This window comes from Equus przewalskii, chromosome 8, assembly GCF_037783145.1.
Source record: "Equus przewalskii isolate Varuska chromosome 8, EquPr2, whole genome shotgun sequence".
NCBI lineage: Eukaryota > Metazoa > Chordata > Mammalia > Perissodactyla > Equidae > Equus > Equus przewalskii.
This window is the reverse complement of record NC_091838.1, coordinates 64,019,922-64,041,976: the sequence shown is the minus strand read 5'-3', so window position 1 is coordinate 64,041,976 and position 22,055 is coordinate 64,019,922. Positions and strand designations below refer to the sequence as shown.

The 22,055-nt window shown below is 41.0% G+C and overlaps 1 protein-coding gene and 1 long non-coding RNA gene across 2 annotated transcripts; one reads left to right on the top strand and one right to left on the bottom strand.

The window, feature by feature from the left end:
* The first annotated feature begins 916 nt into the window (after positions 1-916).
* Positions 917-18,901, top strand: LOC139085114 (uncharacterized). The gene is made up of 4 exons (XR_011543161.1): positions 917-1,115; positions 9,356-9,503; positions 17,096-17,279; positions 18,293-18,901. It is a non-coding gene; the product is annotated as an uncharacterized lncRNA (long non-coding RNA).
* CCN3 (cellular communication network factor 3) lies at positions 14,070-21,936 on the bottom strand. Its single transcript, XM_008514728.2, has 5 exons — positions 21,802-21,936; positions 21,453-21,678; positions 20,111-20,365; positions 18,651-18,865; positions 14,070-15,565 (listed from the first exon to the last, which is right to left on the bottom strand). Exons 1-5 carry the CDS (start codon positions 21,883-21,885, stop codon positions 15,269-15,271), a joined length of 1,077 nt encoding a protein of 358 aa, XP_008512950.1. The 5' UTR covers positions 21,886-21,936; the 3' UTR covers positions 14,070-15,268.
* Positions 21,937-22,055: the final 119 nt, after the last annotated feature.

Here is a 22,055-nt window from a genome sequence, read left to right as displayed (position 1 = left end):
TAGAGTCACATTCACAGGTACCAGGGGTTAGAACTTCAATATATCTTTCTAGGGGACAAAATTCAACCTACAGTACTTCCTTTACTCAGTATTTACTGTCCTGATTTCCCCTTTGAAATTTTGGCATAGTACTTACCATCGTTTGGCTTACAAGGCACCTTATTTATACATTATATTACTGACTGTAAATATAAGCTCCACAATGACAGAGATTTTTGACTGTCTTGTACCTTGCTGTTACCATGGTATTCAGAACAGTGCCTGGAACACAGTGTGCACACATTAAATAGTTGTACAAATGTTATTGGCTGAATATCGATGGTATTTCTTTTTGCAGGGATTCTTTCAAATGTCTTGAAATTTTGGAGACTTGAGGGGGCAGTTGCGGGTGTAGACTGAAACAGCACATAGATTCTATGTTCTCTTGCAGGAGTTGGCAAACTATCGCCTGTGGGCCAAAACTGGTCTGCTGCTTGCTTTTGTAAATGAAATTTTATTGTAATGTAGGATTTGTGTACACATGGTCTAACATTGCTTTTGGGCTATAATGCGAGAACTGAGTAGTTGCAATAGAGACCATATGGCCCACAAAAACTAAACTATTTACTGTTTGGTAAATTTACAGAATTTTGGTTTACTTTACAGAAAACGTGAGTGTTCCAAGCCCTGTTCTTCTCTGTTTCCGTAACTTTAACTGTGGGGATTGTTGGTCATTAAAAGAGCATCAGATGAAAAAAGTTAATAAGCATATCTCAACTGAAAATAAAATGAAGCAGGAGACGGTTTTCAGCAGCACAGTTAGTTTAGACCACTTGGTGTCTCCCTTCCCTAAACTTTACAAGTAGATGCTGAACCAGACACCAGCCAACTGGGGCTGTGACATACCAGACAAATATTGACAGTTGCTAAGGCAACTGGGATAAAGTATTGGCCGACGGATAATATAGGCGCCAATTGTGCGTGCCATGTTTCTCACATAGGAGAGAGACAGAGAGAAAATGAATGAAAAATATATTTCCTGCTCTCCAACTGTGGCTTAAGAACAACTTGCAGCTGATGTTTATCTTAACTCCTCTTTCAGTGTTTCTGGAAATTAACGCTTTGGAGACTTGGAGGTTCGTAAGTCAGCTAAAATATGTTACGAGCGGGGACTATGTTTGGGTATCAATTCCTTTTTCCAGTTATCCCTGGAATTTACTTTTCTAAGTTGTGTTCTAAGGGCCAACTGTGAAGCCACATGTATTTGGGGGCTTGCTCAATCTTGTCGCAAAAGTGCTTTCTGTAACATCTCCTTTCAGAGATTTCTTATTAGTTAACATTGGAATAACTAGCCTGTCTTTTTCTTGTCTCCTGCAACATCGTATGAGGGAGTTTTTAATCTATTGAGCTTTTGCCAATGATTAAACTTAGGCTTTTGCCATTATGCTGGTGCAAGGCTTCTCGACATTTTGGGTTGGATAATTCCTTGTTGTGCGGGTTGTCCTATGCAGTGTAGGATGTTTAGAAGCATCTCTGGCCTCTACCCACTAGATGCCAGTAGCAGCCCCCTTGTTGTTAGGATCAAAAATGTCTTTAGATATTATTAAATGTCCCCTGGGGAAGAAAAGTATCCCGAGTTGAAAACATTGTGCTAGTCAGTCTTAAACCATATCTTTCTCAGGCTCCTTCCAAAGCAACCTCCAGTAGAGATGGAGTTTCTAATCACCAATGGGAGAAATGGCGGAAATCTTAGATGGTCCAAATTGCAAAGGAGAACCTCAGTCTTCCAAAAAGTTAAGAAACTCAGAAATTAAAACATTGATAATAAGCTCAGAGAGACCAGTCAACAGGAATTCCTTCATTCAGTGAGATACGCCATAAGATCTTGTAAGACCAGAGGAAATTTTGAGGTCCTTTTCTGCATAGAATATTTGGAAGTTCTGTTATGATCTCTTGTGTAGTGAGAAGCCATTCAGGATGGTCTCTGAACATGCCCCTGCTTTGCTGTCCCCAAAGCGTTTCCGATGACTGAGTTTGGCTCTCTGAGTTAGGAGCAGCTGGGACTGATTAAGGCATGGCATCTAGGAAACTTCTACATCTGACATTTGTCTTCTAGAAAACCATCAGCCTGTCCACAGCTCCTGTGAACTGCCTAGTCTTTGAGTTCCTCCTTGAAGGCTGAGTAATCCCATTTTCCCCATTGGACAGGAGGGGCTGGGTGAGGTCATTATGACAATTTATAAGCAGCATGTTGGGCTGTAACTCCCAAAGGAGCTTGAAATATTGATTTTATGCATGCCATGCTAAAGATTGAGCATGTTTCGTATATTACCTCTTCAAGATTTAAAACTAGATGGCTTTACCACCAGCATAGCTGACATAGTCTAATTAATCTTTATGAAAAGAGTTTGACATGTTTAAATGAGCTCATCCAAATAGCATCAGTTATCTTTCTCTGATATGGGGGATAAATTGGAATGAAGCATGATTTAGAAAGAATAGAAATCTCAGTCTCTTTTCCTCATTTTTCTTGGGTAGGTCTGTCATGCAAAATGGGTTATGATTTATAAAGTTTATAAGAGTATATTGAATAAGATATTTTGCTATGCTTTGCAATACAGAGAAATAGGAGTATTCCCAGTTTATGATAATAGTCATAATGTCCACTCAATAAAGATTGTCTTCTCCAAGTTCTCTAAATGGATACTGCTGAAGAGCTTTCTAGAAAAGGCTGAAATCCACAAAACCAGCAAGATGCTTTACTATTCCTTTGGAAAACTTAGGCAATTAAAGGCTTACGTCGTTTGTGGAAAACATGACTGATGGTTCAAATGAACTTATTATAAGTTATTTCTTTTAAGCTTACAGATTGCATATTTTTCTCTTAAATGCCAGAATCATTAACTAAATGTGAGAGTGCTAGGACTCTAAGGGATCTTAACAAGTAAAATGGGTGGAAAAATCAGTACCTCAGTGGGTAGTTAGAGCATTGAATGAGATAATGTTTGTAAGGATATTTGGAATGGAAATCAACCTAATTAGAGCCGCAGCTACCCCATTAGAACAGAGGAGCATAAGTCAGACCTAAGAAAGAATCAAAGGCCCCTCTCTCAATAATTCCAGGGTCATTGTTTCCACAAAGGGTGAGGTCACAGTCATGCTGAAAGGGGATATATCATTTATCATGATATCAGAACAGACTGTGTTTTTTGGTTTTGGTTTGTTTTGTTTTCGAGGAAAAATCAATCCTTGACTGGAGGTACTCTCCCTTCTTAGGTAAACTCATGAGGATATCAGCTGAGCCACTTGATGACAGAAGATGAAACTCAGAACATTCATTTTCTGCCTCATCCACAGGACTCTGATCCAGTCCTCTTCTCATGAGTCAAACAGGACTGAGTCCAGTAAAACTTCCATTAGCCTCAGGGTAATGCCTCAGGCACTTGAGTTTATAAAAGTTAAGTAGAGATGGAAGGACTTAATTGGGAAGGGGTAGAATTATCTGAGAGGCCAGATTGGACTTTGAAGTAGGGGACTTGAAAGAGAGTAGTGTGAAAAAAATAAGGAATATTAAGGAAATACAGAGAATTCATTTGGAGCACCCTGCTTTCAAGGATTTCCTTCGCTAGTGAAGTGCAAAAGAATGCATAAATTGGACCAAGTTAAGCTCTCCTCCTCTTATCCTTGGACTGTTGTTTTGAGATCTACCCTACCTGTCCCTTTATAGTCCCATCATAGTCCAGTAGATATTTGGCATGAGTAAGAAAGGTAAGGTGGTTCTCAGGGAAGAGAAGGTAGTCATTTTGTGAACTCCTGTGGTGATATACTTGAGAGCAAATTTCCCCTATTTTATCCCTCACTCCACTACAGAGTATCAAATGAAGCCATTACAAGTATTGGGACGATGGTAGCAGGTCAGAGACCCAAATCTGGTAATAGCAGCAGAGAAGTTCCTTCCAGGCTGGAGAGAAAATAAAATTGAATTCTGTGAGTACCCTCCCCAGGTTAGCAACGAATATCTTCTGTAATAGAAAAGGAAGATTTTGCTGTATTTGAATTTCGTAAGTGCTTGGTAAATGTTAATTACTTCTCACATAATGATACATCACGTCTTCACGGAATTAAGTTGGAGGATTCCAAACATCAAAATTATGGGGCGTTCTGCATATCACCTTCACGAGAATAACCTTACACACACTGGTTGCTTAGTAAATATTGTCTTGTTAAATTGAATCAGGATAGACAGAGGCATTGTCCATGGAACACTTCACCTTCTTACCACCATAAAGAATACTTGTAACAGGAGTTACGCTCTCAAACATTTGATATGATCTTCTGCGAAGCACAGAAACATATCCAAAACCGAGATGATTGTCTTTTCTGCCAGCGGTCATTTATTCTTTTAGCTAAGTGACTCAGATTGCTTGACTATTTTTGTGTATGGTCAAATTTTTTAAAACCTACTTATAATATTTCCTTCTCTGCAGCACAGTTAGGGTACTTAAGCTTTATAGGGAAAATGTCTGCAAGATGACAAACATTGACTTTTCCTGCTTATTGCTCCATTAATCATTCAGAGGGTTGGGACTAGAATGCCAAGCGGGCTTTTTCAAATATCAAGCATCTGGATGATGAAAAATTTGAATTTATATTCAGATGTCTTGGAGTTGTGTAGACAGCTAATGCCCCTAATAGTAACTTATTTCAAATGGGGTTTTAGAATTTTAAAACTACTTTTACATACATTTTTCCCTTAGAGTAGAAGAGAGTACTACCTTCCTTAAGCTACTTCGGCCTTAATCCTGAACAAAATTGGGAGACTGGTAGCAAAGAAGGCTCTCGAACACACACAGTAGTATTAGAGTTCTTTGTTATTCAGGCAAAGACAAAGGGAATCAACAATACCAATGAAAATTGTGCTGGTTTTAAGTCTAACAGCTCAAGTAAACTTTCCAATTCCTATACCTTGATAGACAGGTTGGGAGAGAATAGACCAACGTAGGTGGCCAGGCTCATAAAGATGGAAAGGGTAAAGTTAGGGAGAATGCGGTTGGAAGACATACATAAGAAATCGGGTCAGGTTAAGGTTAAGGACAAGAATCAGTAGAAACAATGAAATGAGGCATAGAACTATAAGGAGGGTTGCTGAGAACCGGGAAAGGAAGATGGAGCAATTGGTGTAGGCAGATGTGAGCTCTGGACAAGTTCCTGAGATGACTGTTAATGGAATTTTCCAGACTTTTAGCATCAATTTTGCAAAGGTAAAACTTTTATTTAAAGGGTGAAGGAATGATAGTCATAAAGTGCCAGTTCCCATTTGTTTGTTCATCTATTCGTCCATTAATACCTTTATTCACCCATCTAATCTCTCCATCTAATGATCCTTCCATCAATTTATCCTTTTATTTTTTTACACAACATTTATTGTGTACCCATTTTGTGCAGAATTATTGTTTAACATTTTGTAGAGGACTGAAGAGAGTTAAAACACAGCCTATAAAGTATTATCCATGACTGTAGTAACGGCTTTGATGATTTCAGATTGAGCAGGAAATTTCTCCTATGTTTGCTTTCCCACTCTTAAGTTTAGGAATAATCTCAAAGATGGTTTCCTAACTTGATAAGGGCAGTTTAATGGTTTAGCCTAGAAAATAGGCCATCAGTGGGTACACAGAGCAAATGTCACAATTCACTGTCATCCCAGGGGACCAAGAGATTGGGGAGGGCCTGCACTTTCCAAAAATCTTTTGAAGAAAAGAAAGCAAAAAATGGAAAAGTTGGAGAGAGAAGAGAAGAAGGCAAACATGAAAGCGTGGAAACAAAGCAACACCCTTTTAATATTACTCTAGGTGGTTCCTCGTGAGTTGTAATGTATCAACTGCTCTTTAAAACTGAATCATGTAACTAGCAGGGGAATAGCCAAGAACACATAAATGTGTTTTTATTCTGTAGAATACACAAATTCTGAGTAATTTAAAATTTGGCCAAGAGCCTACATAAGCTCTAGATAATCAATGAAAGCACTTTGGCCTCTGGGCTTACTGCCCATGTACAAAATGCTATGCACACCTAGCTCACCAGGGTGGGGATGAGAACTTGTAGCAAAAATCAGGGTATCTTGGCTGTGACTATATTTTTCAGAGTGAGACTGTAGAGTTCAGGGAACACCCAAGTCAAATAAAGTCATTTTTTCTCCCACAGAATACAGTAAAATACCTTCTTTGGACATTTTCAGAGCTATTCATCAAAGAAGAGAAAGATACAGAAAAATAAAAGAGTAGTAGAAAATCAGTGAAAAAAAGGCATATGCAATTAATGAGATTTGAAGCTGCTGTAAATGAACAGTTAATGTATATAGGATTGAAGAAATGTGTAAATCAATACAAAGTGTTGAAAGAAAAAAATGCCCACTAAAAGGCAGGGCTTTGTGGTGTTAAGGAGTCATAGAAAATAGTACTTGGACTTTACTTTTGTTCCAAGTTTGAACATTCTGTATTGCATTAACCATCCTAGCGTGGTATGAAGTTCAAGTATTTTGTTAAAGAATGTGTGTCATAAGAATTTATCTGTGATGACCAACCTAATATGACAAAAGGTACATGGTCAGACCTTAGACAATCCCAAGCTTTGACTGAGTAAAAATATTAACAAATTAATACATTTCTCTTGGATATGTAGTACAGGTTGATTTAAAAAATGTTAGTGAGGCTCTACCAAATGGATGGTTTGTTTTTAATATATTGAATGGTCATTAACTAGATAGTAACTTGGGTTACATACAAGTTGTTTGAAATGAAATGACCCATTCCAAAACATAAGCTGACCAATTCAACGAATCTGTCTATAAACCTTTACATTTATAGATTCACCTTTATACCTTATTAGAGCAGCCTGATAAAGCTTGTGTTCCTATAAGAAAAAAAAGTCAAATTTTTTGATTGGTGGGATATAGATTCAATAGCTGGTTTTCTGGTTGACTTTGTCACATCCCTACCAGTTTGGGAGATGTTATGTAGGCACAGTTTTAAGTAGTATTTTCGTTGCTGATTTTCTCACCACAGTGCCTAGAGAGACCAGAATAAATCTAGAGGCCATGGCAGCTATTTTCTAATCCAAAAAACCAGAAGTGCTTGTATTGCAATGAGTTCAGCCTTTAGAATGCTCTTTATAATAAAACAGAATGGGTAGAGGAAGGGCACTACAAGCTCTTGGGGGCTGATGGTAAGTCATGTTGTAAGGACTCTGACCTCTGCAGCCAGGCATCCATGGATTTTAATCCTTATCAGTATCGTCTATAAAATAGGGCAATATACTATCTTGTAGGGTTGTTATGAGGAAAGATAAGGTTATAAAGATGATATTTATAAGTGCATTGCACACAGTAGGTACTCTGTAAGTGTCAATATGGATGAGACCACAGAAGGTGCTGAATTCAACATCCTCACTTATGGACATAGAAGTCTAGAACCCAAGCAACTAGGATGTGACTTGGCTTTCTGATTTGAAGTTCAGTGTTTTCCAATGAACACTACCAGGTTTTTGCCTTGGTCGAAGAGGCATGGTGTCAAGAAGGATTGGGTAATAGAGGGTTGGGTAAACTTAGCGCATAGCATTTTCTGGTAGACAAGATTTCAAAAGGTGAAACTAATGGAAGGAAGACATTCCGAGTAGATAATATAGCAACAAGAAGGGTATGGGCACAATAAAAATTGAGCCCTCCTTCCAAAAGGAAAAAGACCACAACATGATCCCTCTGAATAAACCACTGAACATAGGGTTGGGGGCTGGATAGTTCTCTTAAATGAATGGGGGCTTAGAGGGAGGCCTCTGGAACCCCCACCTCTCTGTGTACTTCTGAAATCTTCCAAGTGTGTGTTTAATAGGCACAAGAGACTCACCTTTCCCATGACTTCTGCAGAGGGGTCTCTGTAAGTAGCCGATATTCAGGTGAGAAATTGGCTTCTCAGGACACTTCAGATGAAGAGCTGGCTTACGTAAGAACAGGGGTCTGCACTGCTTCAGAATCAGTTCTAGGGAGTTTAATTTCTCTGGATCTTTGGGATTTGAGGGTCACCCAATAGTGGGGATGAGCTCTAGGAAGCCCACTCCCATGAGAATGGGAGCCAACAAGGAAAGGCTAAAAAGGGTGGATAATTGAGTCTGAGGAATTGAGCTCTAAGGAAAAACTCATACAACCCATCAGACTATAAGCTTCCTGAGGGTAAGGACTGTATTTGCCTTGTTCACTGCTTTATTTTCAGTTCCAACTTGGAATGTGGTAGATGCTCAATACATATTTGTTGAATTGACTAATTACGTAATTAATGAATACATAAAAGATGAAATGCTTCCCTTAATCTCAATGGCTGGTGAAAAGCTCAAGATTATGCTCCTGGCAGTTCTTGGACTCAGACTTGTTACCCAAAGTCAACGATTTTGCTTGGCAAAGAGCTACATATGCCCCCCCATGCTCCTGTTAGGGAAGTTCCATGGATACTGACCAATGTCCAGAGCCCAAATCCTTCAGGCTTTAGTAGCAACTCATTCATCCATTTGACTTTCTTGAGAACCTACTACTTACTTCTCAACTGGAATAAGTATATAGACAACAAGGCAGATGGATTAAATGCACAAATTCTGGATTAAGAATGTGATGATTCAGATCAGGCTTTATCACATAATAGATCTACGGTCTTGCCCAAGCTATTTATCTTCCCAAAGCTTTGTTTTCCTTACCTGTAATTTTGATATACAATAATACCAATAACTTAGGAGTTTTCAAAGGACTAAAGCAAATGACATAAGCTACGTAAAGCACTTTTCATATTGCCTGGTACCTAATAAACTTGATAAATATTAGTTTTTCTCGTCTTCCTCTGCCTCCTCCTTCTTTATCTTCTTTCTAAATTTCATTTTCTAAAATAAGCATTTTGTATTTCTTTTTTTTTTTTTGTGGGAGATTAGCTCTGAGCTAACTACTGTTTACAATTGATGGGGTATTCTAGGTCAACTGGCAGGATTTTAAATTTTTTTGATATATGAATTAAACAAAATTTTGCCTGGTGCCTAATAAACTTGATAAACTTGAAAAAAAATTGGAATTACTGTTATTATTACTGCTAATTTGACTATGTGAAGTACGCAAGGAGATACAAGAGGCTTCAGTGTAAATGCCAAGCATCATCCTGAAGCATCAATTTGACTTGAAGATTTGGGTGAGAAAATTTTAATAAGCTAGCCAATTTGAAATTTTAGATGCTATTTTTGTTTAAAAGAATATGGCTATATTAAAGAGAAGTCAAATTACCTGAATTTTTAAGAGAAAATGTGGCATGCCAGAGAAGCTTTGGCCTGATATGCTGGATTTCTGCTGCAGGTGTTCATTATGCTCAGCTGTTTGGAGTAACATGATGGAACGTTTTGAGAAGCATGGTGTGAAACAGTGGTGAGAAAACCAGACAAGACCCCTGCCCTCATGGAGCTTAGAATCTAGTGAGAGACAGATATCAATGCAAATAACAGAGGTAAGATGTTTTAGCTGCTATAATAGTAGTTGTTATAAGGAGCAATTGGGCACGTGAAAGGGAGTAGTCGGTTCTGTTGGAGCAGAAAGGTGCCGATCAAGAAGTCTTCTTAGAGAAAGTGAACTTAAAGTAGAGTCTTAAACCAGGATAAGGAGTTTGGGGAGATGGAGATGACAGGGCACACTCAACAGGATCCATGCAGTTTTCATCCTTTTTCCCGGAGGCTGAGAGGCTCTGCAAAGTATTGGAGAAGATTCTCATTGCCGAGCTTTCAGTGCAACTAGGACTCACATTTACTGGGATCTCGTCTGCCAAGGTCCTCCAAGGATCTTGTGAGTGGCCTTGCTTCATCATGACAAATCTGGGTCAGCTTGGAGCATAGTGACCCTTACTTAACCCATGCTGAGAACTTTGTAACCTCTTCCAGACTTCTGAATCTGTTACAAGCAGAGCCTGTTTCTCAGATTTTGCTAATAAAAAATAAGTCCAAGCAACATCCTCTTCTTGGATTATAGAACATTTATTTCTAAGCTCCTTCCAGTAGAACCGGTGGGCTGTTCATTGTGTGGAACTCTGCCATTTGAATGGAACTTTTGTAGCGCTTCCTGGACTGAAATTCAGACCTTCATTTTCTTGTCCTAAGGAGAAAGATATACATCCTTTAGGAAGAATGTTACAACATTGCCATCCTTACCCTTTGCACTTCCTGAGTATCCTTGGAACAGCTGGCTTAAAGTAACAGGAATTCACAGTCCTTAGCTGGATGGTTGCGGAGAATGCTTCATTATTCAGAGTTCAGCAAGTGCCAGCAGTGTTATTGAAGTGGTAATTGAATTTGGTAAACCCTCTGTGGTCAAGACAGCATAGCACTGCCTGCAAGGACCATGCAGTGTGGTTAAGATGAATACATTTCCAACAATAATGAATCTTCGAACTAAGCTTGATAGCACACAGCCAAAAGGACATACTGTTTTGATGATTTGACTTATAATACTGAACATTTTAGAGTGAAAACCATCCGGAAACATGACGATGGGTCTCTCCAAGGAAGATACTGGCAGAGACATCTATTACTGCCCAGAAATCTCCATCAAAAGCTTCATTGATAATCTCATCAAGCACAGACAAGTATGTGACAAATTATTTCCTTGTGTAGTTAAAGATGTCCTTGCTGCATTGTTGAATTAAATCCTTGTGTGGTAAAAGAAAAATCCCCAAATAATTTTCAATGAAGATTGCCTTATCACTAAATAGCAATTAAGTGCTTTCAAAATTTCACATTCACAGAATGATCTCAACCATCTCACTACTTTGCAATGCTGTTTCTAAAAGAGAACATTTATAGTTTGGGAAAATAGCACAAAAATGAAAACGGCTGGAATTGTTTTGGATGCTGAAAATATACTTGGCCTCAGCGACTGCGGCACTGTAAAAAGGAAAGCTCTTTGGCTCTGAGCTCAAGCAGACCCTGAGTTTGAATCCCAGCTCCTTCATTTACTGTGTCCTTAATAGGTCATTAGCTTCTTTGAGTCCCTTCCTCTTTCCCTCTAAAAATGAGGTTAATAAGGAGGTCTGAATAGGACAGACATAGACTAAGGGGCACTGCTTGGCTTTACTAGATACTTATTATACTATCATCTGCAGGCCTACTATGTGCCTGGAACAGCAAGCGCTTATGAACACATATTATCTTACAATATGCGGTTGATAGTTAGGGCGACCAACTTTTCCCAGTTTGCCCAGGACTGTCCTGATTTTATTGCCGAAAGTCTTGAGTCCCAGGGCCCATCTCAGTCCAAGACAAACTAGGGTGGTTGGTCACTCTATCAATATTGTGGTCTCATCTTACAGGTGTGGAAACCGAGGCTCAGAGATTGTGTGTTAATTGCCCCATATCCCACAGCTGGGAGAGAATAGGCCTAGTGTTCCAACCCAGGCTTGAATGACTCCCAAGCCTGCCCGCTTTCTGTAGTCCTAAACTCTGCTCAGTAAATGTTGCTTTCCTTGTTGTCTTGCTAGAACATTCTGTACTTTGCAGATATTTATAGATCAGATCACATTTTTTCAACTGTTTTTGGTTATGGTTTCAGGATTGCATTCATATGTGTACGTGTTTGTATGTGTTAAAAGAGTGGAGGATTGTTCTCCAAGCTATAGTCATAATGAAAATCATAGTGATAGCGACAATGAAAATGATAGTTAGAAGCCTAACATTTATTTCAAAGAACATTCTATGTTTTGTCAGTGCGCAGTCAATTCGTTCATTCACTTATTCATCCATTCAACATATATGCAGTGAGGTCCTACTGTGTGCCAGGTACTGGGACAGATACAGAGAAGACTAAGATGCTGGTCTCAGGATGCTTAGTGTAATGGGATTTAAAGAATCAGTTGTAAAATAGCATGGGACCTCTGATGGAGAGGCATGCCCTACATGTTCCATCTCTTCAATCACCTCATCTCCCACTCTCCTCATGCACTGCCCCAGCCACATGGATCTTCTTTAATGAAGCTCCAACCTTATTCCTGACACTGAGTTTTTTGCACTAGTGGTTACCCCTGCCTGGAAGATTCTTTCTCCTGACCTTGGTTATTCAGCTCTAAGATGAAATGCTATCTCTTCAGAAACAACCTCCTTGACGACCTCCAGGCAAATTAGCCACCGAGAAATCAGATCATGCTGTTGCAATGATTGTACTAGGGTTTATTTATCACTATTTGATATTTATCTTCTTTGTTGTTTATTTCCTGCTTTTGCCTGCCTTTGCCAACAAGATATAAATTACAGAGAAAAGAGGTAACTTGTTTATTTTATTGTTGACATTCGTTTTATTCATGGCTGTATTCCCAGGACCTAAACAATGCTACGTATACAGAAGCAGTCAGTCAGTATTTTTTGAATGAACAAAATGAATGAAAGAGTCAATGTCTTGGATGCTAGGAGGAGCTGCCAACTCAGCATGAATGAGTAGAGGTGTGAGGGAACTGCCCTTGAAGGGATAGCTGAAGTCAGCCATGCCTTTTTTTCTCTGGTTATAAAGGTAGCATATTTTCAGTTAAAAAGGAAAAAACGTAAAGAAATCACAAAAAAGGAAAAAAAATGAGAACATCTTGACATCATCAGTAATATTTGTTGCATATTCTCTCCTAGTTCTCTTTTCATTTGTTTCATGGATACTTTTGAACAAACCTGAATGACCCTTTCCATAGTTCTAGACCTTTTGGGGGCATAACTATTTTCTTACCTTTTCATTTTAAAGGTTGCTTGGTTCTTCATCATAATGGAGGTACTAGGATTTATCCATAACCAAATCTGTATTGTTGGACCTTTGAATGTTCCCATTTTTCTATTACAGACAGTATTGGACTAAACAGCCTCTCAGATAGGCAATCTTTGCATGGAAATGTGAGAGTTTAAAGCAGAAGCAAAAGGATTCTGGTTTAAGTTCTAGATCCACTAGTTTCTTTTATCCATTTATTTATTTATCTTTTGGTGAGGAAGATTGGCCCTGAGCTAACATCTGTTCACAATCTCTCTCCTTTTGCTTGAAGAAGATTGTGCCAATCTTTCTCTATTTTCTATGTGAGATGCTGCCACAGCATGGCTTGATGAGTGGTGTGTAGGTCCATGCCCAGGATCCAAACCCATGAACCCCGGGCTGCTGAAGCAGAGTGCGTGAACTTAACCACTATGCCACCAGACTGGCCCTATCCATTTAAAGTTTTAAAAGTTTCCTCATCTGTAAAATGGGGAGGAATGCCCACCTCGTAGGGCTCTTGTGCAAATTAACTGATACAATGAAGGTAAAGCGTTCATCACAAAGTATGTGGCAAATAGCTGTCTTTGGTAATTTCCTTTGAATAAACTCCTGCTTTACAGTCGATCTTAAATGACAAAGAGACACTACTTAAAGAGATGAGTGAGAAGGAAACTTCAGATACAGGAAGCGAAGTTGAGAATAAGAAAAGTTTTTTTTTTTTTTAAATTATGGAAGAACTATAGACCCACTACATCAGCCAGAAGCTTTAAACGACAAAAGTTATATGAACTCTGACCCTCATACTCTCAGATGGCAGCCCTGCTCATTGCTCTGCTCTGCATTGCCCCTGGAAATATGCTTTTCTGGGCATGTAGCAAGGTAGCAAGAGCAGGTTGATTCAGATAACGCTGGTGGTTGAAGCTGGGTAACTGGGAGGATAGAGAGATCTTTAACTAGCTAAAGAACCCAGGGAGGTGAGTTTTGCTTGATCCAACAAGAAGTTCAAATTTTAATAATATATAGTGGTATCTAGCAGCTTGTCCAGAAAAAAATGCCAGGGCTCAAGGTGTTGGTTTGAGTAAACAGTGTGGAGAATATTTGAGCCCTTGGCAGTAGACATCATCTAACTCAGTAAGAGCTGTTTTCTGTTTCCATTCTGATAAGAAATTGTAAGCTCATCTAAAAATATTCACTTTGCTTTCAACAGAAGCTGTCGCCTGGTGTCTGATTTAATTTGTAAATTAAAATTTTATTTTTATTTTCAATAAACAACTTATAAACACAAAAGTAATAGCAGAGTCACACATTGATAAGATCATGTTTATTTAGTGATGTCTGACAAGTAGAGAAGTAAAAAGAATATTTTAAAAAATGTATAACTTACATTTATATAAATACATTAAAGGAGAAAAGCTGAACACATATGGTGACATTAGAAGAATGTATACATTTAAGTTTGCAGCCTATCTGATAGCCTGACAAATTAGATACACGCAGATCTTGTTCGTGAGTTTGCATAATTATGGCCCAAGGATAAGTTTTGGGCATGTCTACAATAATCCTAGAGTCCCATAAAATTTGTCGTCTCTTGCCACCACGGTCATGTCGATTCCATCCTTCTTTTTTAAAATTCCACTACAAGCACATTTGGAAGTCATCAAAGGTTGTCATCGGGTGCTTTGGGCCTCAGTTTACTTATCAGTAAGATGAGAGGATCTCTGCTGATATGCTCTGCTTCTTCTGAATTAAAAAACTAGCCAGCCCCAGTGGCCTCCAGCAGGTACAAAAGGATGAGGGCTGCGAGGGTCTGGCCATCTCCGTATTAGGGGGAGTCTTCTGTTCAGCTTCTTTCTATTGGAAAGGAGTCAATCTGTCTGAAATGCTTATGACACCAGTCCACTTAATCAACAAACTCCATTACTGCAGATACCTCTAGTTTCCTAGTGAATAACTAAACAGAAAACTAAATCTTGAAACCTCTGGATTTCAAGTTGAGAGCTTTTTGTTTCCTCAGATCTCGGACTTGGAAGTTCAGAGTTGAGCTCCACAAAGAGAGAGCTCAACAGAGAATCAAGTCAAACCTCAATATATGGTGAAATATTTGACATCTTCAGTAAGATCCTGGACTTCACTGAGTCATTCGTTACAGTGTCATTTTCTTGAAATTGCACAAGTGTATAACAAAATAAGATGGGTGGAATGCGCTAGAGTCTACACAGTAAAACATATGTCTGCTTTCTTAAATTTGTAGAGATTTTCTTTTGGAATAAACACCACGGAAAAGTCAGCCATCCCTAAGCACTATCCTGAGCTTACCTTGATTCCAAGGTTACTGTTAATCATATCTTTCATTAAAAAAAGACAGATATAACTGACCTCATACGACCACAGAAAATACATAGGACTCAGGGGTGAAATAATAACTCTTCATCATTTTTCTTATATTCATTTGATGGTGGGCAGCTACAGTTTGCCTCTGTGGGTGTGCCTCTCGAGGGATACAGGTTACATCTTCCCTCTGCTGGTGTTCGGCTTTAACTCTTGGAGGAAGGCCTCGTTGTTATGAGGACAGTTGTTGTGACAGGTGCAGGTCCCGATGACCATCACTGGTTTCTTGATGATTTGCCCTGGGGCGCACTGGAACTCCACCTGGATGGTTTTGGTGTTGTGGGGGGTGCAGCACCGGCCATCACTGCAAACCCCACAGAACCTGGGCTTATAGGTATGCAGGCTCGTGCAGTTCTTGAACTGCAGGTGGATGGCTTTGAGTGACTTCGTGGTGCGGAGACACTTTTTCCCTTTCTAAGAAAGAAGAAAAGGAGTGATGCATGGAATGGCTATCGTTCCTCCAAGGGACCATTTTAAGGGTATGGAATAACTTGCAAGTTGCCCACCCAATATCCATTACTCTTTCTTCTTTGCTAACAAAACATTAATTTTGTTAGGCAATGTGGTCAGCTAAAAGAGTTTGCTTCCCTAGAATGTCTAGGAGCTTGGATGGCCTTGTGACAAGGTTCTGGCCAATGACACATAAATCAAGGGATTCTGGGAAATCCTTCGCCCTTCAAAACAGGTATAGCTCTTTATTGCTTCCTGCATTCGTTTTCCTTCCTGTCTAGGAAGTGGAAACCAGACCTAATCATGCACAACCATCTTTTGACCTTGTGGTATTAAGCATGAGGGTGAAAGCCTATGTATTATAAACAAACCTATTTTTTCAAGCCACTACAACAGGCTTTGGTGTTATTTTTAGCCAAACGCATTCTCAGGTGTCATAAAGAGAAAGGGAATACATTTGTCACTATTGCAAGCCTACTAATGTTTCAAATATTTTTTAGACATTAACTCACTTAACGTTATTAATAACATTCACTCATACAAGAAACAATTATTAACATAAGGAACAACTGCCCAAGTTTTACAGATGAGTACGTGGAGGCTCCAAGGACAAAAATAATTAGAAATCATCTAGTAATTGAATTTGTCTGAAGCAAAGCCCATCCCTTCTATTATTCTATAACCTCAGGAAAGTCTAAGACAATAGAATTTAAGGTTATTTTCCATGAAGGCAGAGTAAGTGGGGAATTTATTTAATATTCCATTAGTAACGGTTGATGAGGAGCCCTAATATTGATAATTCAGCAAGGAATTGACTACATTTTTATTTCCCACTTAGATTTCTTCACCTACAAATTTGCCACACTTCTCCACTGCTTTCTACCTTCCTAGGCACAGTCCACAGCTTGTGGAATGAGGAGACACGGAATTTTCTTAAAGCAGTGTTCTCAAACTTTCGTGTGCATCAGAATCATCTAGAAAGTTTGGTAAAACACAGATTGCTGGGCCTTACACCAAGAGTTTCTGATTCAGTTGGTCTGATGTATGCCCCAGTAATTTGCATTTCTAAAAAGGCTTGGCTGCTGCTGCTAGTTTGGGGACTACCCTTTGAGGACTGTCTCACCTTTAAGAATCTCTTGGTGATAAGAAAGTAATAACTATTATTCTAGTATTTCCCTAGATTCCAAACAAATTTCTAGAATCTTTATGAAATATATTTACACTATAAATAAATATCTTAAATATAGTATCTCCCAATATTAAACAGGGTGCAAGTTACAAGAAAAAATACAAATTTTGGTAAAACAAACAATAGAAAAAGCAAAATTTTAGAGGCAACCCATGGAAAAGCCTTATTTAATAAAGGAGCTTCGGTATCCTTCACCATATTTAAGGGATTCTTGTTTCTTCCATTTTCTTTTCTTTCTTTTTTTTTGTGAGGAAGATCTGCCATGAGCTAACATCTGTGCCAATCCTCCTCTACTTTGTATGTAGGACGCCTCCACAACAAGGCTGATGAGTGGAATAGAGCTGCACCTGGGATCTGAACCCGTGAACCCCAGGCCACTGAAGTGGAGTGTGCGGAACTTGAACCACTTGGCTATGGGGCCAGCCCCTCCTCCTTCTTCATATTAATGTTTAGCATATATTCTTGCCAACATCCACAAAAAGATGCAAGGTCAGCAACACCTCCGTATGTGTATGGATACCTGTGTGTCTGTATGTACATGTAAGTGAGAGACAGATGGGGACAGAGACTGTTTCGTGGGTGCCCCTGCCTGACTATGTTACATGTGTGTTAGAATTCCCCTAAGTATCAAGAGGTGTGGCTTCTAGCATATAATTTTAGGCATAAAGTGTTTCTAGATGTTCTTTCTAAATTGGTGGAAGAAACATAAAATTAGGATGGACCTCAAAAAGTCATATAGCTGAGCTGCCATATAACTACTGCAACCACTAGACTCTTTCTTTTATCAATAAACAGAAATGATGCTTAATGTCAAGTAACGATGCCTAATGTTAACAGAGTAATCTATGCCCAGCACTTTGCAAATTCATTCTATTTAATCCTCATAAGAACGTTTAGGTCCTACCTCCACTGTAAATGGCCCCATTATATGGGGGAAGAAATTGAGGCTTAGAGGTTAAGAAAATTGCCCAGGATCCCACAGCTAGCTCACGTGGGAAGCCGGGATTTACAGCCAGGCTGTCTGGCTCCAGAGCTGCGTCCTTAAGCATTAGATGCTATGGCCTCAGCACAGAGATATGCAAATCTTTCATTGCTAGGGACTGTTTTATTTTGGCCTTAGGTTTGTACGAGGGTCCATATAATAGTTCAATTTGGGTAGTGCATTTATCTGATCCAGGGCTCTGCTAACAAGGCCTGTGATATCATCAGGAACCAATCAGAGCTTTGGATCTGCATGCCTTGCACTCAGCATTAACACTCTGAGTTGATATAATTCCAGCAAAAAAGGAAAGAAATGTGCTATTTTGTTTGGCACATATTGTGTTATGCTGGCAAATATACTACTCCCACTAGGCTTTTAAAAATACTGAAAATAATTCCCAGACATCCATTCATTTATTCATCAACAATTGTTTATCAGGCACAAAATATGTACCAGGTAGGATGTTAGGGACTGAGGGGTGAGCAAGGAGCTATGGTTCCTACTCCATTGCTTCCTACAGATTGAAGGAGTGAAGGAAACTGGGCTCAGAAATGACCTCTCTAAAAGGAGCCAGTTTTCTCCAGGAACAGAATGGGACTTGCCAGACCATTCTCAATTGGGGACATTATTATAGTTGACTGGCCCCTCGCTCTTAACCTGTGGACCTGCTGTGAGCTGCTTGGGATATTTCAATCCATCAAAGAGAAAAAAAAGAAGGTAAACACTCACTTTAGGAACCTCTCTGCCTTTCCCCTGGGATTAACTCCTAGCAAGAGATGACCTCTGAGTCAACTAGAGTCACAGTGACTTTCCAAAGCCCAGGCCCGGATGAGGCCAGACACCGCGTCTGCGATGGGAGGCTACCTCTAGGCTCCTACCTTGTCTGTTGGTTGCTTGTGCTCTTGCTCACAGGGCCGCACCATGCACAGCCGAGTCTGCTTCACCATCTCACACTGTGGATTCCTGTTGGTGACCCGAGTGGAAAAACCCATGCCACAGCTCTTGGAACATGCACTCCATTCTGTGGTCTGTTCAATGCAGTTGACACTGGAGTCAGAGACTGCAACTCCTACAGTGGCTTCTGTCCTGTAGGCTATGGGATGTATAAATAAAGACAGCTGCATTGAGTAAAATGTGGGGATTGCAAAGCGGTTCTTTCAACCATCATTAGAAAGAGGGTCTCATTAAATTCTGTACCTATCAAACTCAGGTGCTCTCAGGGGACAGAACTGGATCTTTGTATTTACAACCCCCTAACAGGTAACACAGTGCCTAGCACATTGTAGGCCTTCAAGAAATCTTTGTGAAATGACTGTCCAACTTGTCCTTGAGAAGCTTAGGAGAGCTTGTCTTTAAGAAGCTTAGTAGTTTTAAGATTATAGAACAGTATAGCATCAACAACCATCCCATAAACTGTAGTGTCTTCAACATGTGATTTCTGTACAGAAAAAAGATCATGATAAAATTTTAATTGGATGAGTAAGTAGAACCACCCAAAATAGTGATGAAAGCTCTCTTCTGCCTTAGGGAGGTGGAAGGGGTTGTTTGGGTTATGCGATATAGACAATCACATAACCTTTGGTTACAATAAGTTCTGTGTCAACAGGTAATATGCACAGCTTGGGGCACACGGCAAGTTTTCTTCTCCTCTACATGGCAGTTTTCCTATCTGTAAGGCATGGCTGATAATTTCTGACCTCAGGAAAATGGTAAAGCTCTGTACACTGCCAGTATAAATAATCTGGCTGATTAATGGCTTCTAAAATATTCTCTACTGGCTCTTGAGGGTTTTTTTTTTTCTCAAAAAACTATTTCCTTTATAAGATAGAACAAAAAGAAAAGCAAAACAAAGATCCTGAAGTGTCACTTGACCCTTCCTATAGCATCTGAAAAGGTGACATTTCTCTGTGACACCTATCTAGGGATGAGGCGCATTCCTTAGGGAGGCTGGCCTTGAGAGCTCACAGGTAGTGTGCAGAACCCAGGGGAAAAAAAGAGTGACTTTTTACTTTTATTTTTGTAATGTTAATAAGGGTCAAGTGGGATGGACTAAAATATAAACAGTAGTCATTCACTAAGACAAAATCAGTCCCATGGCTCAAAAGAACCACTGAATTTGGCAGGTTCTCTTTAGGAGAAACTGTGTGCGTACTTCAGTAACCTGGCTAGGATTCCAACAAGTGATGTGTTTGATCTCACTGGGCAATCTGGAATCCACAGCTGAGTGGCCAGGAACCGAGGCCAGTTTCTCATTGCAAATCCAAAGGAGCTCAGGAGCTTCCTGCCTGCATTTAGTCTGTGCTGTGACCCCCCCCTTCAGGGACCCTGAGTTTCTCACCTGGAAGGGCGAGGAGGTCCCCTAAGTCTCCCTTCTCAGCTGAGTCACAGATCCACTTTTCACAGCACTCCCCGGGCACTTCCACTTTTCTGGGAGCCGGGCAGTCAGGCTGGGGCAGCAGCAGGTCCTCTTCACAGCGGGGTATGCAGCCAATCTGCCCGTCTCTGCAGGTGCACTGGTATTTGCAGCTTGGCTGGAAGGTCTCTCCGCTTTGGTAAATGACCCCATCGAACACACAGTTGTCTCCTTCTACCGCTAGAATATTGGGGAAGCAGGGCAGAGAGGGAAGGGGAGAGAGAAAAACAAGAACACAATACACTGGAGAAGCTATATAGGATTTGCAGCATATGTTCTAAACCCCAAAGCCTTCCTTTTCTGGTTGGGGAGATCTTGTTTCTTCTCCATCCCCAGTAGAGAGATGTCCTCACGGAGGCCTCCCAGAGCAAGAAGAAGCCTTTGAGACCACCCAGTCCTGCCACTCATGATATGGATGAGAAAAGGTGCAGAATTGAGAAATGACACTCCCAGGGTCCCACAGTTGTTGTTCCCAATGATAAAGTCATTTTTGCAAGAACCTCCTTAGATTTAGATTCTCCTACTCCAGCAGCTTAGAAATAAAAAGAAAAAAGTGCACCTCATAGTCTTCAAATGGGTGAACTGGTCAAATTGGGAAGGGCGTTAGGATTCCTTGGCATTCCAGCACAATAAATCATCAGAGCTTAGAAAGGAAAGTAGGCTGCTATTCGAATCCCTCTTATCCAGAGATGCAGGGACAGCCTCCCTCCAAACGGTGCACCACGTGGAAAACGGATCCCTATTGATGAAGTTTCACCAGCTTGGATTGGCTGGTTGCCTGCATTTTATTTTACTCTCAGCCCAGACATGGCTTCTACAGTGGTCCCAGGAGACTAGTGGTTGCTTTGGCTCAAATGGGACAATTACAGGTGTGAAAACAAACCCGCCGGGGCGCAGTGGGGGAACTGTGAGCGCCTGAGTGAGCCCAAGCTTCCATCACTCCTAAACGTCCCCCTGGAAATGCCCAAAGGAAATGACTTCACTTTGCTCTGCTCCCGGTCTATCTAGCTTCTTCTCTAGGGAGGCAAGTGATGAATGTTTCTCACCTCCGCGGACAGGTTTCCTCTCTGGCTTCTGGTCCTCCCCAAAGCCCCAAACGCCCCTAGACCGTGCCTGGCACACAGGAAGCGCTCCATAAACATCACCTACTGCATCCTCATTATTATTATTTGCGCATCACCCTCGGGAATGGGGGAGGAAAAGGAGAGGAAAGAGGAAGCAGCCCCAGCCGCGGGAGAAGAGGTGAGCGGCGGCCGGGCAGGATTACCCATGCAGATGCCCGTTTGGGCGCTGGGGTCCGCTCTGCGGTCGCAGAAGAGGCCGTTGCTCTCCTCGCACGGCTCCATCTCGGAGCAGCTCTCGCCGCGCTGGCGGGCGCACACCAGACAGCAGGAGCAGTCGTCCAGCACCGCTCTCACCCCAGGGGCGCAGGTCGGCGGCGTCTTGGAGCACTGGGCCGGACACGGGGTGGGGCAGCTCTGAGTCGCAGCGACCTGGGGGCGGGCGAGACATGAAGGAGAAACCTCTCAGCAGAGACCATCGAAGCAGAGGACCGAGCGGGGACCGAGCAGGGACCGCCCAGGAGGGCAAAGTCTCCAGGGGGTTGCACCACTCACCTGTCCCAGGAGATGGAGGAGCAGGAAAGCCAGGCAAAGGCACCGCTTGGGCAGACAGGGACTCATGCTCTGCGCACTCTGCATGCTCAGGCTTTTTCCTCCCGCTTTCGCAAAACGAGACTTCCTCCGCTGGAGTTTGGCTCTGCACGCCTGTCCTCCCCAGCGCCACCGGCGCAGGTTTTATAGCGCGCTCCAGGGACGCGCACGAGCCGGTTGGCTGCAGCGCAGGGAGGAGGGGGGATGGGCTGGTGGGT